This window comes from Salmo salar, chromosome 12, assembly GCF_965601325.2.
Source record: "Salmo salar chromosome 12, fSalSal1, whole genome shotgun sequence".
NCBI lineage: Eukaryota > Metazoa > Chordata > Actinopteri > Salmoniformes > Salmonidae > Salmo > Salmo salar.
This window is the reverse complement of record NC_138302.1, coordinates 31,452,133-31,476,755: the sequence shown is the minus strand read 5'-3', so window position 1 is coordinate 31,476,755 and position 24,623 is coordinate 31,452,133. Positions and strand designations below refer to the sequence as shown.

Here is a 24,623-nt window from a genome sequence, read left to right as displayed (position 1 = left end):
CAATAGAGTGCATCTCTCTCTCTCTCTCTCTCTCTCTCTCTCTCTCTCTCTCTCTCTCTCTCTCTCTCTCTCTCTCTCTCTCTCTCTCTCTCTCTCTCTCTCTCTCTCTCTCTCTCTCACTCTCACTCTCACTCTCACTCTCTCTCACACACAAACACTTCTGCAGAACACTGTACCTCAGTTCGTCTTTGGTATTATTGTTATGTATTGATCTAATGGCTTGTTGGTGTCCCATTATGGCATTTGCTTAATGTAGGCTAGTATGTATCCACTATATATTTGGGTTTGTTTTTAATATTAGATAATGAGTTTAACTTGTAGATTTGTGATATTAAATGCTTTACAGTCATATACTTTTGATTCTACTGTAACTGTACTCCATTTATCTTCTGGTTGTGATTACATGGGCACATTATTACTTGTAAGCAGAGTAATACCAATAACAGTTGTTTTGTGTCTGGCTAAATTGCAAATCTGGGATAGGGGAAAGATAAGCAACAGTGTTCATTAGGAGAAGTTGGAAATGACAAATCCATGGTCTGGACATGGTCACATGATACCTTGGGCGCGCTCATGCTACCTACCGTACACGTTGTGCCAACGCATCCGCGCGCAGCTCCATCAGAAAAAAGTGTAGCCTCTCGCTCAAGCAATCATCGGCAAGCGCGGACGTACAAGGCGAAATTCCTCTGCCCTCCAAACCCGAACGAAGAGCAAACAACAACGCTTTTACCGGTGACACCCTTCGGTCATTCGGTACTTTGCTCGAGGGAAGCATAAGGTAGTCTCGTTTGAAAGAAGGCTTTTGTTGCATGTGATACTTGGGAGACTGACGCGTGTTCGTGTTTCACGGATGTTACTACGAAGACGGGGCTCGACAGTTTTTTCTGCCTCTGTAGCGTTTTATGTTAGCAATGGATCTCTATCCCTCTTCGGAGTCTGTTACGCGGACAGGGAGGGAGTCGTGCCGTCTGTTCCCCTTGTGCTCTAGCTGTTGATAGCTAGCCTCCAAAGAAAAGAACAATGAACTGAATCAAACAGTTTTGTTTTAAGCTTTTATCGTACTGATATTTTAAAGACACTCACCCGGGAACATTTTGTATTTGTTGAACGAACCATTAGTCGAACAACTAGACAAACATTTTGGGATCACCAGTTTATTTGGGCAGTGAAGCGTTGAGGCGACACAACAATGGGATTATTTTTGACCGTTGGTTGAGAATTGTTTTTAAAAGTTATTTTATCTCAGAGAATATAGTGGTGAGGTTTTCGTACAGAGCACATATTTGAGCGACATTTGGATGACTTGATACTCTAGCTGCCTAAATTCGTGGAGAAGACCATTGTGAGTACTCTCCAGACAATCGCATATGTCCAGTTGGTCTGGTCTAGAACGGCACCATCACTGGAACACGACCACACAAAGAACAACGATGGCGAATGACTCGATACAAGTAAGTTGTTACATTGCTGTTACAGTGTAATAACAACGGTGCTATAATGTACGTTGTCAACAGCTGGGGTATCTACCATTCGACATCAATGGAAACTGTTCTGTTTTCTATTGCTAAATAATCATTTATCTGGATTTACGACGATGCAGTACGCTCTTTATGCGCTGTATTTTGTCAAGACACTTGTGTTGTCCTGCATTGTAACCTTGGCATGTATCCTCATTGGTTCCTCATTGCAGCCAAATGCATATGCGAAGAGCTCCTGGCCGGGCGAGCACAATACTGGGCGGGTGTTTGACACACACAAACACATAAATACACACACGTCCCAGTGGACCTCACCAGTTCTCAGAACCATCTTGAGTCTGAGAAGAACCAATAGCAGTCACAATGTTCCCAACCTTTTTGGAATGGACCCTTTTCAAGAGGGGGGGAAAAACATGTTTGTGGCAACAGTCATTATTGCTAACTCATTTCTGACAGTTTGAGTAATGTGCTTCGACTATAACAAGGACTTTGAAGAATATTAAGGAGAATGTGAAATACAAAAAGGAAATTCACACCACTTAAGTGACTGACATTGAGCTGAGGTAATTTTGTCATTTAGACTACTTTACTTGACTGTATCCTGATACAGTATTTGACAGAGTTGGTGCAATGGCCTATGTATTTGAACATCAAGACTGATGTTCTTTACAGTGGGTGTTATGAACAACTCAGCACAGGTGTCACCATCACTCACAAAGTCACTGAAAATATCCTAACAGTGGGTCCTGTAGGCTACATAAGTTCCTCTTGCCTCTGCTCTAGTTTAGTGACAAGTAAGTCTTTTTACCTCAGCATTTACCTTGTGCGTGTCAGCAAGTCATGAACCCAACTCTGTAGTAAAGCAAAAAGTGTGTTGAATAATGCTTCCTGTTTAAGTGCTGCTTTCTCATCTGACTGTTGATAAAGCTCTGTACTGGGTTAGTAAGTTACTTCACCCTTCTTTACTAACTAGTCTTGATGATGTCATCGAGTCACACTGCTTGCCACATGGGTTTGCTGTTCGAATTAACATTCATCTTTTATCAGACTCTCTTATCAGGGCTGATTTCTTCATTCACGTTTTCAAACCCATTCCAATTTCTCTCATTTGTTGGAACTTAAAACTTCTTCCCCCAAATAGGCCTAACTGGCTTACGATTCCGTACTTGGCACAGTAGCCAATTATTTGTATAGCTACAGTACAAGATAATACTAGAAGGCAGTACCAGGCAGGAGGTAGTCACCTCTCTCTCTCGGGGTCGGTTTTGCCCTCTCCATAGCCTCGGCAGGTTCACACACAATGGAGACGGGCACAGCTGAGAGAGGGCAAGCTTGGGGGACTGACTCAAGCCACGGTGACGAAGTGGGAACTCTGGTTTGGAGGCACAGACAGGGAGCCATTTTCCCCTCAGCCAACACGTACACTGGTCTGGTGACTCAAACTGAAGGCCTCTGCTGGCCTGGCAGTTGATAGACTGTCATAATCAGACTCCAATGTCTTCAGTGGTGGGGAGGTTTAGCTTCTTCACAGCACGCCTTTTGTTCCCCACACACACAGGAAGACTGATACAAAATAAGCCCAATAAGAATCTGAACCAAAACAGCGTCACACTTCTTAAAGGTCAGGGGGAACCAGAATGGAGCGGGGCACAGGGATGTTTCTAACTGCACTGTAAAATATGGCAACAATAATAGGGGGGGGGGGGGCACAGGAATGTAAATGTATTGTAACTAGTGGGATGTTAGTTTGATAGCAGAAGTTTTAGAAAGGAGAACGTTGGATTAAATATCCCTGAACATACATTCATCTATCATTTTTTTCAGTTTTGCATGTTCACACACTAAAGACAGACACTCAGGGTAATGCATACGGATCGTTCACCTAAACAGCTGCATGACGTAATGAGACTGCTATGCACATATCTCAGGCTTTTTCAGCATGCCAAGGCCCTGTGGCCATGTAGGCAGACTCACACTAGCTAATGCATTAGGCTGTCATTGTAACATAAGAATTTGTTCTTTACTGACTTGCCTAGTTAAATAAATGAACACCACGCAACCAGAGACAATGAGAGCCATGCTGTTCACAATTGAGTTGCTTAAGCTACTTCTTTGATTATTTTTCTTTTGTATTTAAGAGGAATAGGCCTTATGCTCTCAAGATTTATAGGAGAATGGTATTTCCTTGTTGACTCTTATCAGCAGAACTTTTCTTGTTAACTGAGACAGTCCCACGCACAGGACTGTGTCCTTACTGGCTGTTACTGACTGCCCCCATTTTATGTCCCTATTGGCTATCTTTGATCTTGGCTCTTGCTGGTCGACACAGTCCATGCACTGTTTTCTTACTGGCCACTGTCAGACAGTGTCTCCATGCGGTGTCCATGCTGGCTCTCTGTGTCCCACTCCCAGTAGCACAGTGTGAGTGTGATGGTGGTGGGGGGGCTGTAAAGGGCATTATGCTGATGATGAGGTTCCATAGTAGCACAACGGCCCCCATTGTCCTGACTGCAGCCCCAGATCACATTCACCAATGCACTGTGTTTCCCCATTCTATCCTGGTTGGCCACACCCTCACTAATAGGTTAAAGCAAGGCCCCATGGTGTGGCATCATGTCTGTTTGTTTTGTGTGGGAGTTTGTCAATGGCCCACAGGTCGAGGTGGAATACTCACTTTTGTGTTGACATGCTTTCACGTGTGAGTGTGCGTTTGGGTAGATGTGTTTGCCTATTTGGGCCAGCTGGTTTGCATAGGGAACCCCTTGTTTTGTGTGTCTGTGTGTGCATGTGTCTCCAATGTCCATACACGTGCCCCTGCGTATTTTGTCCTATGTCGCTCCCTGCCATCCCCTGTGAGAACATCCTGCCGTTCTCATGACCTCGCCCCTCTGTTGCAGCCCCTCCCTCCCAGTCCCAACCTCATCCACAGTTCACACCCTGCCATGACATCACCTCTCCACTTTCCTCTCCTCTTTCCTCTCTCCTTTCCTCTTTCTCTTATGCCATACACCGTGGCCAGATTTTGCCTCTGCCCCGGGGGCCTTGCCTGGCCCTGTGTGTGTGTGTGTGTGTGTGTGTGTGTGTGTGTGTGTGTGTGTGTGTGTGTGTGTGTGTCCACTCACAGGAAATGGAGCCTCTGATGGAACGTGGTCATGTACCAGCTGCTCTCCCCGTCTCCTTTCTTTCGCTGACTCCTCGTTCTTCCATGCTAGTGATGGGGCCTCAGGATCTTATCCAATGGGTATAATTAGATAAGGGAAGTCTTTTTTTTTATTGGGATAGTTCAGGATTTTGGCAGTGAAGCCCTTTATCCACTTCCCCAGAGTCAGATGAACTTGTGGATGCCATTTTCATGTTTCTGCGGGCAGTTTGAAGGAAGTTGCTAACTAGCTTTAGCGCAATGACTAGAAGACTGTAGACTTCGCATTTGCGCTAAGCTGTTCCCATAGACTTCTAGTCATTGCTCTAACGCTAGTTAGTATTGGCCCGCGAAACTACTTCTAACTTTCTTCATAATGGTATCCACAAGTTCATCTGACTCTGGGAAAGTAGATAAATCCCAAACTATCCATTTAACCTCTTACATCTAGACGTTCCGCTAGCGGAACACCTGCTCCATTATCCAATGATGGGCGTGGCACGAAATACAAACTCCTCTAAAATACAAAAACTTCCATTTTTCAAACATATGACTATTTCACAGCATTTTAAAGACAAGACTCTCGTTAATCTAACCACACTGTCAGATTTCAAAAAGGCTTTACAACGAAAGCAAAACATTAGATTATGTCAGCAGAGTACCAAGCCAGAAATAATCAGACACCCATTTTTCAAGCTAGCATATAATGTCACAAAAACCTAAAGACAGCTAAATGCAACACTAACCTTTGATGATCTTCATCAGATGACAACCCTAGGACATTATGTTATACAATACATGCATGTTTTGTTCAATCAAGTTCATATTTATATCAAAAACCAGCTTTTTACATTAGCATGTGACGTTCAGAACTAGCATACCCCCCGCAAACTTCCGGGGAATTCGCTAACATTTTACTAAATTACTCACGATAAACGTTCACAAAAAGCATAACAATTATTTTAAGAATTATAGATACAGACCTCCTCTATGCACTCGATATGTCCGATTTTAAAATAGATTTTTGGTGAAAGCACATTTTGCAATATTCTAAGTACATAGCCCAGGCATCATGGGCTAGCTATTTAGACACCCGGCAAGTTTAGCACTCACCAATATCAGCTTTACTATTATAAAAGTTTCATTACCTTTTGTTGTCTTCGTCAGAATGCACTCCCAGGACTGCTACTTCAATAACAAATGTTGGTTTGGTCCAAAATAATCCATCGTTATATCCGAATAGCGGCGTTTTGTTCGTGCGTCCCAGACACTATCTGAAATGGTAAATCAGGGTCGTGCGCATGGCGCAATTCGTGACAAAAAAAATCTAAATATTCCATTACCGTACTTCGAAGCATGTCAACCGCTGTTTAAAATCCATTTTTATGCCATTTTTCTCGTAAAAAAGCGATAATATTCCGACCAGGAATCTCCTTTTAGCTAAACTGAGGAAAGTAAACAAAGCTTTCGGTCGATGCGGGCACGAGCCTGAGTCTCACAGTACTGTAACCAGCCACTACCCAAACGCGCTACTTTGTTTCAGCCAGAGCCTGGAAAGCCACGATTCAGCTTTTTACCGCCTTCTGAGACCCTATGGCAGCCGTAGGAAGTGTCACGGGACAGCTAAGATCCTCACTCTTCAATAAACAGAGACAAGAAGAACGACACCTTGTCAGACAGGCCACTTCCTGCCTGAAACCTTGTCAGGTTTTTGCCTGCCAAATGAGTTCTGTTATACTCACAGACACCATTCAAACAGTTTTAGAAACTTTGGAGTGTTTTATATCCATATGTAATAAGTATATGCATATTCTAGTTACTGGGTAGGAGTGGTAACCAGATTAAATCGGGTATGTTTTTTATCCAGCCGTGAAAATACTGCCCCCTAGCCATAACAGGTTAAGCACTTTTACAGCAGCTTCACTGTGTTGTTAGACATGTTCGGTGTTGGTTTTCCCACTGTTAGCCTATTTGTTTCACTTCAGGGCAGATCGTGTGACTGTGTGTCCGATTTTATAGTTGCACTACTTCAGCAGAGTAAAGCTCAAATCAGACGTCTATATCCCAGATGGTATGGATTGTGTACATTGCATGGTAGGAGGGGTATTATTTATTGAAGGGAAGTAAACATCGAAATTGTCTTTGGGTTGTTCAGTCAGGACTGTAAATATGATTTTGAGTGTGTGTGTCACCCACTCTCAGTCCCCTGTCTACTCTTTGGCGATGAGGGTATGAATGACTCTAGGGAATAAGGCCTCTCTCTTTAAACAATCCTCTTATTTGAATCTACTACAGATCAGGTTACACAGATGACATTTAGAGAGAGAGGCAGGTTCACTCAGTGTAAAAGAGCCCAGTGTTTGTTCTGTGGTCGAATGAAAAAAAGAATATATGAAGGTAAACATTGTAGAAAGATAACAAAATAATTGGATTCATTTCCTGTAAGATTATCACTATTCTCTATAACTATTCAGATTCATTTCCTGTAACAGTATCAGTATTCTCTACAACTATTTTGAAGAATTCTCTCACAGTATCACAGACATACTTGAATATCCACCTGCCTCTGAAATGGCCGTGGCTTGAGTCAGTTGGGTGGACAGTCGGAAACACGCAGAGGACAGGAGACAGGTGTATCAAGTGTGTTACCTGGAGCTGTGCTGCCATGGCAATGGCTGTTGGGGGAGGATGAGCTCACAGTTTTATGCCTAGTCTACTCTGTGGTGTCTGACTCTCACACACACACACACACCACTACCTGGCCCATTTACAGCAGATTAGAGGCCCCTTTGGGATATCTTCCCATTCAGAGTCAATGGCGGGGTTAGTGGTTAAGGCGGGATGTGAAGCTACAGAGACTTAAACACTCTCAGAGATGGGAGACGAGGATATAATGAGATGGGAGACGAGGATATAATGAGATGGGAGATGAGGATGTAAGGATGTGGGAGACGAGGATGTAAGGATGTGGGAGACGAGGATGTAAGGATCTGGGAGACGAGGATGTAAGGATGTGGGAGACGAGGATGTAAGGATGTGGGAGACGGGGATATAATGAGGTGGGAGACGAGGATATACAGTGCCTTGCGAAAGTATTCGGCCCCCTTGAACTTTTCGATCTTTTGCCACATTTCAGGCTTCAAACATAAAGATATAAAACTGTAATTTTTTGTGAGAATCAACAACAAGTGGGACACAATTATGAAGTGGAACGAAATTTATTGGATATTTCAAACTTTTTTAACAAATAAAAAACAGAAAAATTGGCCGTGCAAAATTATTCAGCCCCTTTACTTTCAGTGCAGCAAACTCTCTCCAGAAGTTCAGTGAGGATCTCTGAATGATCCAATGTTGACCTAAATGACTAATGATGATAAATAGAATCCACCTGTGTGTAATCAAGTCTCCGTATAAATGCACCTGCTCTGTGATAGTCTCAGAGGTCCGTTTAAAGCGCAGAGAGCATCATGAAGAACAAGGAACACACCAGGCAGGTCCGAGATACTGTTGTGGAGAAGTTTAAAGCCGGGTTTGGATCCAAAAAGATTTCCCAAGCTTTAAACATCCCAAGGAGCACTGTGCAAGCGATAATATTGAAATGGAAGGAGTAGCAGACCACTGCAAATCTACGAAGACCCGGCCGTCCCTCTAAACTTTCAGCTCATACAAGTAGAAGACTGATCAGAGATGCAGCCAAGAGGCCCATGATCACTCTGGATGAACTGCAGAGATCTACAGCTGAGGTGGGAGACTCTGTCCATAGGACAACAATCAGTCGTATACTGCACAAATCTGGCCTTTATGGAAGAGTGGCAAGAAGAAAGCCATTTCTTAAAGATATCCATAAAAAGTGTCGTTTAAAGTTTGCCACTAGCCACCTGGGAGACACACCAAACATGTGGAAGAAGGTGCTCTGGTCAGATGAAACCAAAATCGAACTTTTTGGCAACAATGCAAAACGTTATGTTTGGCGTAAAAGCAACACAGCTCATCACCCTGAACACCCCATCCCCACTGTCAAACATGGTGGTGGCAGCATCATGGTTTGGGCCTGCTTTTCTTCAGCAGGGGCAGGGAAGATGGTTAAAATTGATGGGAAGATGGATGGAGCCAAATACAGGACCATTCTGGAAGAAAACCTGATGGAGTCTGCAAAAGACCTGAGACTGGGACGGAGATTTGTCTTCCAACAAGACAATGATCCAAAACATAAAGCAAAATCTACAATGGAATGGTTCACAAATAAACATATCCAGGTGTTAGAATGACCAAGTCAAAGTCCAGACCTGAATCCAATCGAGAATCTGTGGAAAGAACTGAAAACTGCTGTTCACAAACGCTCTCCATCCAACCTCACTGAGCTCGAGCTGTTTTGCAAGGAGGAATGGGCAAAAATTTCAGTCTCTCGACGTGCAAAACTGATAGAGACATACCCCAAGCGACTTACAGCTGTAATCGCAGCAAAAGGTGGCGCTACAAAGTATTAACTTAAGGGGGCTGAATAATTTTGCACGGCCAATTTTTCAGTTTTTTATTTGTTAAAAAAGTTTGAAATATCCAATAAATTTCGTTCCACTTCATAATTGTGTCCCACTTGTTGTTGATTCTTCACAAAAAAATTACAGTTTTATATAATGTTTGAAGCCTGAAATGTGGCAAAAGGTTGAAAAGTAATGAGGTGGGAGACGAGGATAGAATGAGGTGGGAGACGGGGATAGAATGAGGTGGGAGACGGGGATAGAATGAGGTGGGAGACGGGGATAGAATGAGGTGGGAGACGGGGATAGAATGAGGTGGGAGACGGGGATAGAATGAGGTGGGAGACGGGGATAGAATGAGGTGGGAGACGGGGATAGAATGAGGTGGGAGACGGGGATAGAATGAGGTGGGAGACGGGGATAGAATGAGGTGGGAGACGGGGATGTAAGGATGTGGGAGACGAGGATGTGAGAGACGAGGATGTAAGGATGTGAGAGACGAGGATAGAATGAGGTGGGAGACGGGGATAGAATGAGGTGGGAGACGGGGATAGAATGAGGTGGGAGACGGGGATAGAATGAGGTGGGAGACGGGGATAGAATGAGGTGGGAGACGGGGATAGAATGAGGTGGGAGACGAGGATGTAAGGATGTGGGAGACGAGGATGTGAGAGACGAGGATGTAAGGATGTGAGAGACGAGGATAGAATGAGGTGGGAGACGGGGATAGAATGAGGTGGGAGACGGGGATAGAATGAGGTGGGAGACGGGGATAGAATGAGGTGGGAGACGAGGATGTAAGGATGTGAGAGACGAGGATGTAAGGATGTGAGAGACGAGGATGTGAGAGACGAGGATGTAAGGATGTGAGAGACGAGGATAGAATGAGGTGGGAGACGGGGATAGAATGAGGTGGGAGACGGGGATAGAATGAGGTGGGAGACGGGGATAGAATGAGGTGGGAGACGGGGATAGAATGAGGTGGGAGACGAGGATGTAAGGATGTGGGAGACGAGGATGTAAGGATGTGAGAGACGAGGATGTAAGGATGTGAGAGACGAGGATAGAATGAGGTGGGAGACGGGGATAGAATGAGGTGGGAGACGGGGATAGAATGAGGTGGGAGACGGGGATAGAATGAGGTGGGAGACGAGGATGTAAGGATGTGGGAGACGAGGATGTGAGAGACGAGGATGTAAGGATGTGAGAGACGAGGATAGAATGAGGTGGGAGACGGGGATAGAATGAGGTGGGAGACGGGGATAGAATGAGGTGGGAGACGGGGATAGAATGAGGTGGGAGACGAGGATGTAAGGATGTGAGAGACGAGGATGTAAGGATGTGAGAGACGAGGATGTAAGGATGTGAGAGACGAGGATGTAAGGATGTGAGAGACGAGGATAGAATGAGGTGGGAGACGGGGATAGAATGAGGTGGGAGACGGGGATAGAATGAGGTGGGAGACGAGGATGTAAGGATGTGGGAGACGAGGATGTAAGGATGTGGGAGACGAGGATGTAAGGATGTGAGAGACGGGGATAGAATGAGGTGGGAGACGGGGATAGAATGAGGTGGGAGACGGGGATAGAATGAGGTGGGAGACGGGGATAGAATGAGGTGGGAGACGGGGATAGAATGAGGTGGGAGACGGGGATAGAATGAGGTGGGAGACGGGGATAGAATGAGGTGGGAGACGGGGATAGAATGAGGTGGGAGACGGGGATAGAATGAGGTGGGAGACGAGGATGTAAGAATGTGGGAGACGAGGATGTAAGGATGTGAGTGACGAGGATGTAAGGATGTGAGAGACGAGGATAGAATGAGGTGGGAGACGGGGATAGAATGAGGTGGGAGACGGGGATAGAATGAGGTGGGAGACGAGGATGTAAGGATGTGGGAGACGAGGATGTAAGGATGTGAGAGACGGGGATAGAATGAGGTGGGAGACGGGGATAGAATGAGGTGGGAGACGGGGATAGAATGAGGTGGGAGACGGGGATAGAATGAGGTGGGAGACGGGGATAGAATGAGGTGGGAGACGGGGATAGAATGAGGTGGGAGACGGGGATAGAATGTGGTGGGAGACAGGGATAGAATGAGGGGGGAGACGGGGATAGAATGAGGTGGGAGACGGGGATAGAATGAGGTGGGAGACGGGGATAGAATGAGGTGGGAGACGAGGATGTAAGGATGTGGGAGACGAGGATGTGAGAGACGAGGATGTAAGGATGTGAGAGACGAGGATGTAAGGATGTGAGAGACGAGGATAGAATGAGGTGGGAGACGGGGATAGAATGAGGTGGGAGACGGGGATAGAATGAGGTGGGAGACGAGGATGTAAGGATGTGAGAGACGAGGATGTAAGGATGTGAGAGACGAGGATGTGAGAGACGAGGATGTAAGGATGTGAGAGACGAGGATAGAATGAGGTGGGAGACGGGGATAGAATGAGGTGGGAGACGGGGATAGAATGAGGTGGGAGACGGGGATAGAATGAGGTGGGAGACGGGGATAGAATGAGGTGGGAGACGAGGATGTAAGGATGTGGGAGACGAGGATGTAAGGATGTGAGAGACCAGGATGTAAGGATGTGAGAGACGAGGATAGAATGAGGTGGGAGACGGGGATAGAATGAGGTGGGAGACGGGGATAGAATGAGGTGGGAGACGAGGATGTAAGGATGTGGGAGACGAGGATGTGAGAGACGAGGATGTAAGGATGTGAGAGACGAGGATAGAATGAGGTGGGAGACGGGGATAGAATGAGGTGGGAGACGGGGATAGAATGAGGTGGGAGACGGGGATAGAATGAGGTGGGAGACGGGGATAGAATGAGGTGGGAGACGAGGATGTAAGGATGTGAGAGACGAGGATGTAAGGATGTGAGAGACGAGGATGTAAGGATGTGAGAGACGAGGATGTAAGGATGTGAGAGACGAGGATAGAATGAGGTGGGAGACGGGGATAGAATGAGGTGGGAGACGGGGATAGAATGAGGTGGGAGACGAGGATGTAAGGATGTGGGAGACGAGGATGTAAGGATGTGAGAGACGGGGATAGAATGAGGTGGGAGACGGGGATAGAATGAGGTGGGAGACGGGGATAGAATGAGGTGGGAGACGGGGATAGAATGAGGTGGGAGACGAGGATGTAAGGATGTGGGAGACGAGGATGTAAGGATGTGGGAGACGGGGATGTAAGGATGTGAGAGATGGGGATAGAATGAGGTGGGAGACGGGGATAGAATGAGGTGGGAGACGGGGATAGAATGAGGTGGGAGACGGGGATGGAATGAGGTGGGAGACGGGGATAGAATGAGGTGGGAGACGAGGATGTAAGGATGTGAGAGACGAGGATGTAAGGATGTGAGAGACGGGGATGTAATGAGGTGGGAGACGGGGATAGAATGAGGTGGGAGACGGGGATAGAATGAGGTGGGAGACGGGGATAGAATGAGGTGGGAGACGGGGATATAATGAGGTGGGAGACGGGGATAGAATGAGGTGGGAGACGGGGATAGAATGAGGTGGGAGACGGGGATAGAATGAGGTGGGAGACGGGGATAGAATGAGGTGGGAGACGGGGATAGAATAAGGTGGGAGACGGGGATAGAATGAGACGGGGATGTAAGGATGTGGGAGAGGAGGATGTAAGGATGAGGGAGACGAGGATGTAAGGATGAGGGAGACGGGGATAGAATGAGGAGGGAGACGGGGATAGAATGAGGTGGGAGACGGGGATAGAATGAGGTGGGAGACGGGGATAGAATGAGACGGGGATGTAAGGATGTGGGAGAGGAGGATGTAAGGATGAGGGAGACGAGGATAGAATGAGGTGGGAGACGAGGATGTAAGGATGTGAGAGACGAGGATGTAAGGATGTGAGAGACGAGGATGTAATGAGGTGGGAGACGAGGATAGAATGAGGTGGGAGACGGGGATATAATGAGGTGGGAGACGGGGATAGAATTAGGTGGGAGACGGGGATAGAATGAGGTGGGAGACGGGGATAGAATGAGGTGGGAGACGGGGATAGAATGAGGTGGGAGACGGGGATAGAATGAGGTGGGAGACGGGGATAGAATGAGACGGGGATGTAAGGATGTGGGAGAGGAGGATGTAAGGATGAGGGAGACGGGGATAGAATGAGGTGGGAGACGGGGATAGAATGAGGTGGGAGACGGGGATAGAATGAGGTGGGAGACGGGGATAGAATGAGGTGGGAGACGGGGATAGAATGAGGTGGGAGACGGGCATAGAATGAGGTGGGAGACGAGGATGTAAGGATGTGGGAGACGAGGATGTAAGGATGTGGGAGACGAGGATGTAAGGATGTGAGAGACGAGGATGTAATGAGGTGAGGGACGAGGATGTAATGAGGTGGGAGACGAGGATGTAATGAGGTGGGAGACGAGGATGTAATGAGGTGGGAGACGAGGATGTAATGAGGTGGGAGACGAGGATGTAAGGATGTGGGAGACGAGGATGTAATGAGGTGGGAGACGGGGATAGAATGAGATGGGAGACGAGGATGTAAGGATGTGGGAGACGAGGATGTGGGAGACGAGGATGTAAGGATGTGGGAGACGAGGATGTAATGAGGTGGGAGACGGGGATAGAATGAGATGGGAGACGAGGATGTAAGGATGTGGGAGACGAGGATGTGGGAGACGAGGATGTAAGGATGTGGGAGACGAGGATGTAAGGATGTGGGAGACGAGGATAGAATGAGGTGGGAGACGAGGATAGAATGAGGTGGGGGATGAGGATAGAATTAGATTGGAGGACCTTAAAAGGATAAGTTGCTTATGTAATGAACCATGATGTAATGTTTTTAAGCATTTTTATTACTTTACCACATAGTTTTAAAGCGTTGTCAGTTGTGGCTAAAATCTATCATTGGAAATAACATGGAAGTGTGTCCATCCAGCCGTAATCTTCCCTAACTGTAATCCATCCAGCGTAATGATTTGATAACATCCCGTCCAACCCTCACTTCATACACCCTGTCATCCATTTTTGATTAGTAGAGAAATCCTCCCCACTCCCAACCCAAACCACATTTAACCGCCCGAAAACATGTTGATCTGCTCTCGACTCCTTGTCTCATTCACTTCAACCATAATCTTATTTTCCCATGCGATTATGTGTGTAATTTGGTTTTGCCTGCCATCATACACATGTGTATCTCTCTGCCTCTCAATCTATAGACAGGATCTCAGCTGTCACGCAACACACACACACAATCACAAAAACACACAAACCGTCACACACACATGCCTTGGTTAAAAGTTAGTGGCCATGACCCATAACTAAACCTTGATGCTATATTTACTGAATAAGGATTCAACAGGAAATTGAATCAGAGAACCAGTGTCCTCATCCCATTAACATGCTTTGGTCTCAGACCTTAAAATAGACCAAACGTTGAACCAATCTCTTCCACATCCTCTTACATGGTCCACAAATTGTTTGACTCTGGATGTGTCTAAAATGGCACCCTGTGGCCTATTCCCTATAGTGCACTGCTAGGGTGCTATTTCAGATGAAGCCTTTGTTTTTTTTGTCTGGCTGAACAAGTCCAACTACTATTATTAATCAATGTGTCACTCGAACCTCAGGGTCCATTCCTGCTGTGTTGTTGACTTGTCTCTGCAAGTCCGGGATTCAGTTAGCCACAGACCTGCTGAACTTGTCATGGAACCTGTAGCCTAACCTTAACGGTAACTGGTCTGATGCAATGAACAGTATCGGCCCCCAGCCCACACAGTGCATTCTGAGCCATAAGCTTAATTGATCTTTAGTTCATAGGCTCTTTGCTCTACTAGGAGCTAAAATGAACAAGTCAACTAAGTTGAGCCATATGTAGGCTATTTTCTCTCTCCGCCTAGTATTTGATAGCTCTCTTTTGCAGAGGTGCTCTAAGATATGTTCCATGTTAACTCTGATGAAATGTATAACTTGACTCTCCGGCGTTCAGACCATTGTGCTCTAACAGCCTACAATGTTGCTGATGTAGTGCTGCTGTCACTGTGCTGTTCATTTTGAAGAGCTGTGTCTCCTGCACGGGGCTCATGCCTTCTGGCCCTGCTGTTTCACTCTCACGCTCTGACACACACACACACACTTGTATTCCTCCTGTGAGAGAGCTCTGCTATTCTCTGGCACAGTTGGAGCTCCCAGGCAGACAGGCAGTAGTTTTTCACAGTTGGAGCTCCCAGGCAGACAGGCAGTAGTTCTTCACAGTTGGCTGTTAGTCACGGTTCAGCAGCACCACGTTGCAGCCCGCCACTCTCCTGGAAACGAACCACCTATCACTTACTGTACACACATCCATGCACGCCACACACACATGAATATGCCTGCCACACAAGGACTAGTATTTTCTACTTGTGATCCAGCTGTTATTGAAGAGTCTTTCAAACAACACAAGGACCTGAGCCCAGTAGTCCAGCTGTGACCATACAGAAACACTGGGGAGGGTCATTCTAGTTACAGTACCACTTTAAGAGGTCTTGCTCGCACACTAACACACACACCACTACCCAGAGTGCTGTGGGGCGCAGTGACTCGGCAGAGGCGGAAGAGAGAGGAGTAGGTTAGTGTGTCCACCCCATACAGTATTCTCCATACAAATACCATGATGTAATGTTTTTAAGCATTTTATTACTTTACCACATAGTTCTAAAGGGTTGTTAGTTGTGGCTAAAATCTATCATTGGAAATAACATGGAAGCGTGTCCATCCAGCAGTAACCTTCCTTAACTGTAATCCATCCAACGTAATGATTTGATAACATCCTGTCCCGTAGCAATCCCACCATCACTTCATATACCCTGCAATCTATTTTTGATTAGTAGAGAAATCCTCCCCACTCCCAACCCAAACCACATTTAACCACCCTGGAACAAGTCCATCTGTTCTCGACTCCTTGTTCTCATTCCCTTCAATCATAATGTTCTTTTCCCATGAGAGTATGTGTGTAATTGGTTTTGCTGCCATCATACACATGCCCATCTCTCTACCTCTCAATCTATGGACAGGATAAGTCTCAGCTGACATACACACACACACACACACACACACACACACACACACAGTCATGCCTTGTTGTTTAAAAGCCAGTGGTCATGACCCATCACTAAACCTTGACGCTGTATTGAATAAGTATCCTGCAGGAAATTGAAGCAGAGAACCAGTGTTCTCATCCCATTAACACACATTGGTTTTTGGCACAAAAATAAACCCATCTCTTCCACGCCCACTTACATGTTCCAGAAATGGTTAGACTTTGCATGCATCTGAAATAGCACCCTGTGGCCTTTCCCCCACAGTGAACTACAAGGGTGTCATTTCAGACGCAGCCTTTTTTTTTTTTTTTTGCCTGAACATAGCCAACTACTATTATTAAAGCTAGAATTATTATTTGCTACATCCATTTTTGGACATATAAATTAATGATATGTATCCCCCATTTTTTTTTTCATAATATAGCTCTGTCTATGAATTTAGAGTGGTTACATTTCTCCAGGCCCATCCTTCAGCTTTTTACCAAAACTATTTGTTATTGTTTCAATGAAGGATTCTAGCTTTAACTAATGTGTCACTCAACCTCAGGATCCACTCCTGCTGTGGTGTTGACTTGTCTCTGCAAGTCCTGGATTCACTTAGCCACAGACGTCAGCCTAACTTTAAAGGGACATTTCAAAATGGTTAAACTTCATATTCATCATCTCCTGCACCACCACAACATCTACATATGTGATAATGGTTTATTTCTATGTTTGGTAGTAAAAACCAGAGAGGAAGATGCATGTTTCCAACTAATTGGTTGATGTCATTGGAAACCCTTCCATTGGAAACCCTTCATTTTTTTTTTACTACAAAACATAGAAACGTGCCATTTTCACATATGTTGATGTGGGGTGGTGCTGGAGATGATGAAGTTGAACATTTTTAATGTTCCTTTACTGAACTGATGTACGTTTCGGCCCCCAGACCACACACTGCATTTTGAGTCGTAGGCCTAATTGATCTTGAGTTCATCGGCTCTTTGCTCTACTAGGAGCTAACAGGATTAAAGCCCACTTTGCTGGGGACTAGTATTACTAGAGAACATTGTGTCATAATCCGTGTATGTAGGTGGCAGGGAAGTCAGGTGCAGGAGAAACCAGAGTGGTTTAAAAAATTTAGTATTTATTAACGAAGACTAACTCCAAAACCAATGTAGAAAAATAATCCGGGTAAACAAATAACCCGTCGCACACCGATACATAAACACGTACATAACATAACAAACAATCACCGACAAGGATATGAGGGGAAACAGAGGGTTAAATACACAACATGTAATTACTGGGATAAGAAACAGGTGTGTAAGGAGACCAGACAAAACCAATGGAAAATTAAAAACTGATCAATGGTGGCTAGAAGACCGGTGACGTCGATCGCCGAGCACCACCCGAACAAGGAGGGGCATCAACTTTGGTAGAAGTCATGACACATTGGTTATGTAATTATTACCCCAGAATGTCCATTATTCCAGAGGAAGATTAGTTTAATTCCAGACGGGGTTTGTTTTTTCCAAACTACCCCCTATAATTCATTTTTTCTCTCTCAATAAATAGACCATTATCACGGAAGACTGGAGGTTTTTATTCTAGGCATGAAGATATTTCAGCATGTCCAGGTGATAACAGGCTACACTGATAACTCCAGCTTGGCTTCCAAGTTTAAACCATACCAGAACATCTTTGCAATAGTGTTGCCATAATATTTGACTTGTTATCATAATCATTATTTTAGCGATCCACACTAGAATTCATCCTAAATGTCCCCCAGCCTGCACATGTGAGTTAAACAGTGCACTTGCACATGAGATGCATTTTCAGGCAATGGGTGAGACGGTGAACTGGTCATTTCGAAAAGTTTAGCTAAGTTAATGTTGGTTTGCGATCTATTAACAGCAAGGCGTTGCATTAAAAAGGCACACAGTTTTTTTTACTGACGCATTTGCCAATGTTAAATTAATTTTGTATTTATTTTTATTTCACCTTTATTTAACCAGGTAGGCAAGTTGAGAACAAGTTCTCATTTACAATTGCGACCTGGCCAAGATAAAGCAAGCAGTTTGACACATACAACAACACAGAGTTACACATGGAGTAAAACAAACATACAGTCAATAATACAGTAGAAAAAGAAATCTATATACAAAGTGAGCAAATGAGGTGAGATAAGGGAGGTAAAGGCAAAAAAGGCCATGGTGGCGAAGTAAATACAATATAGCAAGTAAAACACTGGAATGGTAGATTTGCAGTGGAAGATAGTGCAAAATAGAAAAAATGGGGTGCAAAGGAGCTAAATAAATACAGTAGGGGAAGAGGTAGTTGTTTGGGCTAAATTATAGATGGGCTATGTACAGGTGCAGTGATCTGTAAGCTGCTCTGACAGCTGGTGCTTAAAGCTAGTGAGGGAGATTTAGATATTTTTGTAGTTCGTTCCAGTCATTGGCAGCAGAGAACTGGAAGGAGAGGCGGCTGAAGGAGGAATTGGCTTTGGGGGTGACCAGAGAGATATACCTGCTGGAGCGCATGCTACAGGTGGGTGCTGCTATGGTGACCAGCGAGCTGAGATAAGGGGGAACTTTACCTAGCAGGGTCTTGTACATGACCTGGAGCCAGTGGGTTTGGCGACGAGTATGAAGCGAGGGCCAGCCAACGAGAGCATACAGGTCGCAGTGTTGGGTAGTATATGGGGCTTTGGTGACAAAACAGATGGCACTGTGATAGACTGCATCCAATTTATTGAGTAAGGTATTGGAGGCTATTTTGTTAATGACATCGCCGAAGTCGAGGATCGGTACGATGGTCAGTTTTACGAGGGTATGTTTGGCAGCATGAGTGAAAGATGCTTTGTTGCGAAATAGGAAGCCGATTCAAGATTTAACTTTGGATTGGAGATGTTTGATGTAAGTCTGGAAGGAGAGTTTACAGTCCAACCAGACACCTACAGTGAGGGAAAAAAGTATTTGATCCCCTGCTGATTTTGTACGTTTGCCCACTGACAAAGAAATGATCAGTCTATAATTTTAATGGTAGGTTTATTTGAACAGTAAGGGACAGAATAACAACAAAAAAATCCAGAAAAACGCATGTCAAAAATGTTAAATTGATTTGCATTTTAATGAGGGAAATAAGTATTTGACCCCCTCTCAATCAGAAAGATTTCTGGCTCCCAGGTGTCTTTTATTCCGGTAACAAACTGAGATTAGGAGCACACTCTTAAAGGGAATGCTCCTAATCTCAGTTTGTTATAAAAGACACCTGTAAAAGACACTTGTCCACAGAAGTAATCAATCAATCAATCAATCAATCAGATTCCAAACTCTCCACCATGACCAAGACCAAGGAGCTCTCCAAGGATGTCAGGGACAAGATTGTAGACCTACACAAGGCTGGAATGGGCTACAAGACCATCGCCAAGCAGCTTGGTGAGAAGGTGACAACAGTTGGTGCGATTATTCGCAAATGGAAGAAACACAAAAGAACTGTCAATCTCCCTCGGCCTGGGGCTCCATGCAAGATCTCACCTCGCGGAGTTGCAATGATCATGAGAATGGTGAGGAATCAGCCCAGTACTACACGGGAGGATCTTGTCAATGATCTCAAGGCAGCTGGGACCATAGTCACCAAGAAAACAATTGGTAACACACTACGCCGTGAAGGCCTGAAATCCTGCAGCGCCCGCAAGGTCCCCCTGCTCAAGAAAGCGCATATACATGCCCGTCTGAAGTTTGCCAATGAACATCTGAATGATTCAGAGGACAACTGGGTGAAAGTGTTGTGGTCAGATGAGACCAAAATGGAGCTCTTTGGCATCAACTCAACTCGCCGTGTTTGGAGGAGGAGTAATGCTGCCTATGACCCCAAGAACACCATCCCCACCGTCAAACATGGAGGTGTAAACATTATGCTTTGGGGGTGTTTTTCTGCTAAGGGGACAGGACAACTTCACCGCATCAAAGGGACGATGGACGGGGCCATGTACCGTCAAATCTTGGGTGAGAACCTCCTTCCCTCAGCCAGGGCATTGAAAATGGGTCAAGAGTGTCCCCCCCCTTTGAAGAGGGGGATGACCGCAGCTGCTTTCCAATCTTTGGGAATCTCAGACAATACGATAGGGAGGTTGAACAGGCTAGTAATAGGGGTTGCAACAATTTCGGCAGATCATTTTAGAAAGAAAGGGTCCAGATTGTCTAGCCCGGCTGATTTTGTAGGGGTCCAGATTTTGCAGCTCTCTCAGAACATCAGCTGACTGGATTTGGGAGAAGGAGAAATGGGGAAGGCTTGGGCTAGTTGCTGTGGGGGGTGCAGTGCTGTTGACCGGGGTAGGGGTAGCCAGGTGGAAAGCATGGCCAGCCGTAGAAAAATGCTTATTGAAATTCTCAATTATAGTGAATTTATCGGTGGTGACAGAGTTTCCTATCCTCAGTGGAGTGGGCTGCTGGGAGGAGGTGCTCTTATTCTCCAAGGACTTTACAGTGCCCCAGAAATGTTTTGAGTTTGTGTTGCAGGAAGCAAATTTCTGCTTGAAAAAGCTAGCCTTGGCTTTTCTAACTGCCTGTGTATATTGGTTTCTAACTTCCCAGAAAAGTTGCATATCACGGGGGCTGTTCGATGCTAATGCAGAACGCCACAGGATGCTTTTGTGTTGGTTAAGGGCAGTCAGGTCTGGAGAGAACCAAGGGCTATATCTGTTCCTGGCTCTAAATTTCTTGAATGGGGCATGCTTATTTAAGATGGTGAGGAAGGCATTTAAAAGAAAATAACCAGGAATCCTCTGCTGAAGGGATGAGGTCAATATCCTTCCAGTCTAGCAGGGCCAGGTCGATTAGAAAGGCCTGCTCGCTGAAGTGTTTCAGGGAGCGTTTGACAGTGATGAGTGGAGGTGAAAGTGAATACACGTGTGGCCTTCATATATGTGACCGACCACCCTAATTCGGTCTCATGTAGCAAAATCTGAAGTGTTTTTTTTTTTTTACATCGGATAAAAGTAGAGACTCAGAGCTATGAAATGGTACATCATACACTGCAGTTGAGGAACAATGGGAAAAATAATTCTGCTTTGAACGTTGATTAACTTGTAATCCCACTTTTGAGAAAATGACCCTTAAATGTGTTGGTACACCTACTGGAGAGCTCTTCTTTGTCTACACCTATTCAGCATTGTTCACACCCTCTTAAGCCTTAGCCCCACCCATCTCTTTAACCTCTATGGGCTAGGTGGGACGCTAGCGTGCCACCCGTGGTGCACTCCATCAACAGCAGGTGCATTTCAAGAGCGGCAAATTTGAATCCAAATAAATGTCAAAATTCAAATTTTTCAAACATACAACTATTTTACACCCTTTGAAAGATAAACATCTCCTTAATCTAACCACGTTTTACGATTTCAAAAAGGTTTTACGGCGAAAGCATAAATTTAGAGTATGTTAGGACAGTACATTTACAAGAGTTGTGTGTAATGTTTTGTCAATTCAAAGACTGGGTCACCAAAACCATAAAACCAGCTAAAATGATGCACTAACCTTTTACAATCTCCATCAGATGACACTCCTAGGACATTATGTTAGACAATGCATGCATTTTTAGTTCTATCAAGTTCATATTTATATCCAAAAACAGCGTTTTACTATGGCATTGATGTTGAGGAAATCGTTTCCCTCCAATAACCGGCAGTCAAGTCAGCGTCACAAATTAAATAATTAAAATTAGAAAACATTGGTAAAATATTATATTGTCATTTAAAGAATTATAGATTTACATCTCTTGAACGCAATCAACTTGCCAGATTTAAAAATAACCTTACTGGGAAATCACACTTTGCAATAATCTGAGCACTGCGCCCAGAAAAATACGCGTTGCGATACAGACTAGACGTCATGTTGGGGAGATCTAAAATCGAAAATACTATGTAAATAATCCATTACCTTTGATTCTCTTCATCAGATGTCACTTCCAGGTATCACAGGTCCATAACGAATGTAGTTTTGTTCAAAAAAGCTCATCATTTATGTCCAAAAATCTCCGTCTTGTTAGCACATGATCTAAGCCAGCCGGACTTCTCGTCATGAACGAGGGGAAAAAATATATTTACGTTCGTTCAAACATGTCAAACGTTGTATAGCATAAATCATTAGGGCCTTTTTTAACCAGAACATGAATAATATTCAAGGTGGACGAATGCATACTCTTTTATAACGTATTGGAACGAGGGTACCCAACATGAACTCGCGCGCAGGTGTCTAATGGGACATCATCGTTCCATGGCTCTTGTTCGGTCAGATCTCCCTCCAGAAGACTCAAAACACTTTGTAAAGGCTGGTGACATCTAGTGGAAGCAATAGGAAGTGCCAAAATATTCCTCAGCCCCTGTGTTTTTCAATGGGATAGGTTTAAAGGCAATACAACACATCAGGTATCCACTTCCTGTCAGAAAATGTCTCAGGGTTTTGCCTGCCAAATGAGTTCTGTTATACTCACAGACACCATTCAAACAGTTTTAGAAAATTTAGGGTGTTTTCTATCCATATGTAATAAGTATATGCATATTCTAGTTACTGGGTAGGAGTGGTAACCAGATTAAATCGGGTATGTTTTTTTATCCAGCCGTGTCAATACTGCCCCCTAGCCCTAACAGGTTAACCTCTCTAGGCTAGGCGGGACGAATTCGTCCCACCTACGTAACAGCCACTGCTATCCTGTGGCGCGATTTTCAAAACCTTAAAAATCCTATTACTTCAATTTCTCAAACATATGACTATTTTACAGCCATTTAAAGACAAGACTCTCGTTAATCTAACCACACTGTCCGATTTCAAAAAGGCTTTACAACGAAAGCAAAACATTAGATTATGTCAGCAGAGTACCAAGCCAGAAATAATCAGACACCCATTTTTCAAGCCAGCATATAATGTCACCAAAACCCAGAAGACAGCTAAATGCAGCACTCACCTTTGATGATCTTCATCAGATGACAACCCTAGGACATTATGTTATACAATACATGCATGTTTTGTTCAATCAAGTTCATATTTATATCAAAAACCAGCTTTTTACATTAGCATGTGACGTTCAGAACTAGCATACCCCCCGCAAACTTCCGGGGAATTCGCTAACATTTTACTAAATTACTCACGATAAACGTTCACAAAAAGCATAACAATTATTTTAAGAATTATAGATACAGACCTCCTCTATGCACTCGATATGTCCGATTTTAAAATAGCTTTTTGGTGAAAGCACATTTTGCAATATTCTAAGTACATAGCCCAGGCATCACGGGCTCGCTATTTAGACACCCGGCAAGTTTAGCACTCACCATAATCATATTTACTATTATAAAAGTTTCATTACCTTTTGTTGTCTTCGTCAGAATACACACCCAGGACTGCTACTTCAATAACAAATGTTGGTTTGGTCCAAAATAATCCATCGTTATATCCGAATAGCGGCGTTTTGTTCGTGCGTTCCAGACACTATCCGAAATAGTAAAGAAGTGTCGCGCGCATGGCGCAATTCGTGACAATAAAATTCGAAGTATTCCATTACCGTACTTCGAAGCATGTCAACCGCTGTTTAAAATCAATTTTTACGACATTTTTCTCGTAGAAAAGCGATAATATTCCGACCAGGGAATCTCCTTTTCGGCAAACAGAGGAAAAAATCCCAAAGGCGGGGGCGGTCGGGGTCACGCGCATAAGCCAGTGTCCCTTGATTGGCCACTTGAGAAAGGCGATAATGTGTTTCAGCCTGGGGCTGGAATGACGACATTCTGTTTTTTCCCGGGCTCTGAGAGCCTATGGAAGACGTGGGAAGTGTCACGTTAGAGCAGAGATCCTTAGTAAATGATAGAGATGGAAAACAAGTTCAAGAAATGGTCAGACAGGCCACTTCCTGTAAAGGAATCTCTCAGGTTTTGACCTGCCATTTGAGTTCTGTTATACTCACAGACACCATTCAAACAGTTTTAGAAAATTTAGGGTGTTTTCTATACATATGTAATAAGTATATGCATATTCTAGTTACTGGGTAGGAGTGGTAACCAGATTAAATCGGGTATGTTTTTTATCCAGCCGTGTCAATACTGCCCCCTAGCCCTAACAGGTTAAGGATTCACATGTGAGGCCATGTGCTTAACCTGTTTCGGATAGGGGGTAGTATTTTCACGGCCGGATAAAAAAGGTACCCGATTTAATCTGGTTATTACTCCTGCCCAGAAACTAGAATATGCATATAATTATTTTATTTGGATAGAGAACACACAGTTTCTAAAACTGTTTGAATGGTATCTGTGAGTATTACAGAACACATATGGCAGGCCAAAACCTGAGAAGATTCCATACAGGAAGTGCCCTCTCTGACCATTTCTTGGCCTTCTATAGCCTCTTTATGGAAAATAGAGGATCTCTGCTGGAACGTGACATTTTCTAAGGCTCCCATAGGCTCTCAGAAGGCGCCAGAACG

The 24,623-nt window shown here is 44.6% G+C and overlaps 1 protein-coding gene across 1 annotated transcript in view; it reads left to right on the top strand.

Annotated features, from left to right (window-relative positions):
* The first annotated feature begins 614 nt into the window (after positions 1 to 614).
* LOC106564724 (serine/threonine-protein kinase N1) overlaps positions 615 to 24,623 on the top strand; it is a 67,199-nt gene continuing 43,190 nt past the window's right edge. Inside the window, exon 1 of the mRNA XM_014131014.3 lies at positions 615 to 1,454. Within this exon, the coding sequence (XP_013986489.2) occupies positions 1,371 to 1,454 (84 nt within the window). The 5' untranslated portion in view covers positions 615 to 1,370. The remainder of the gene's footprint in view (positions 1,455 to 24,623) is intronic.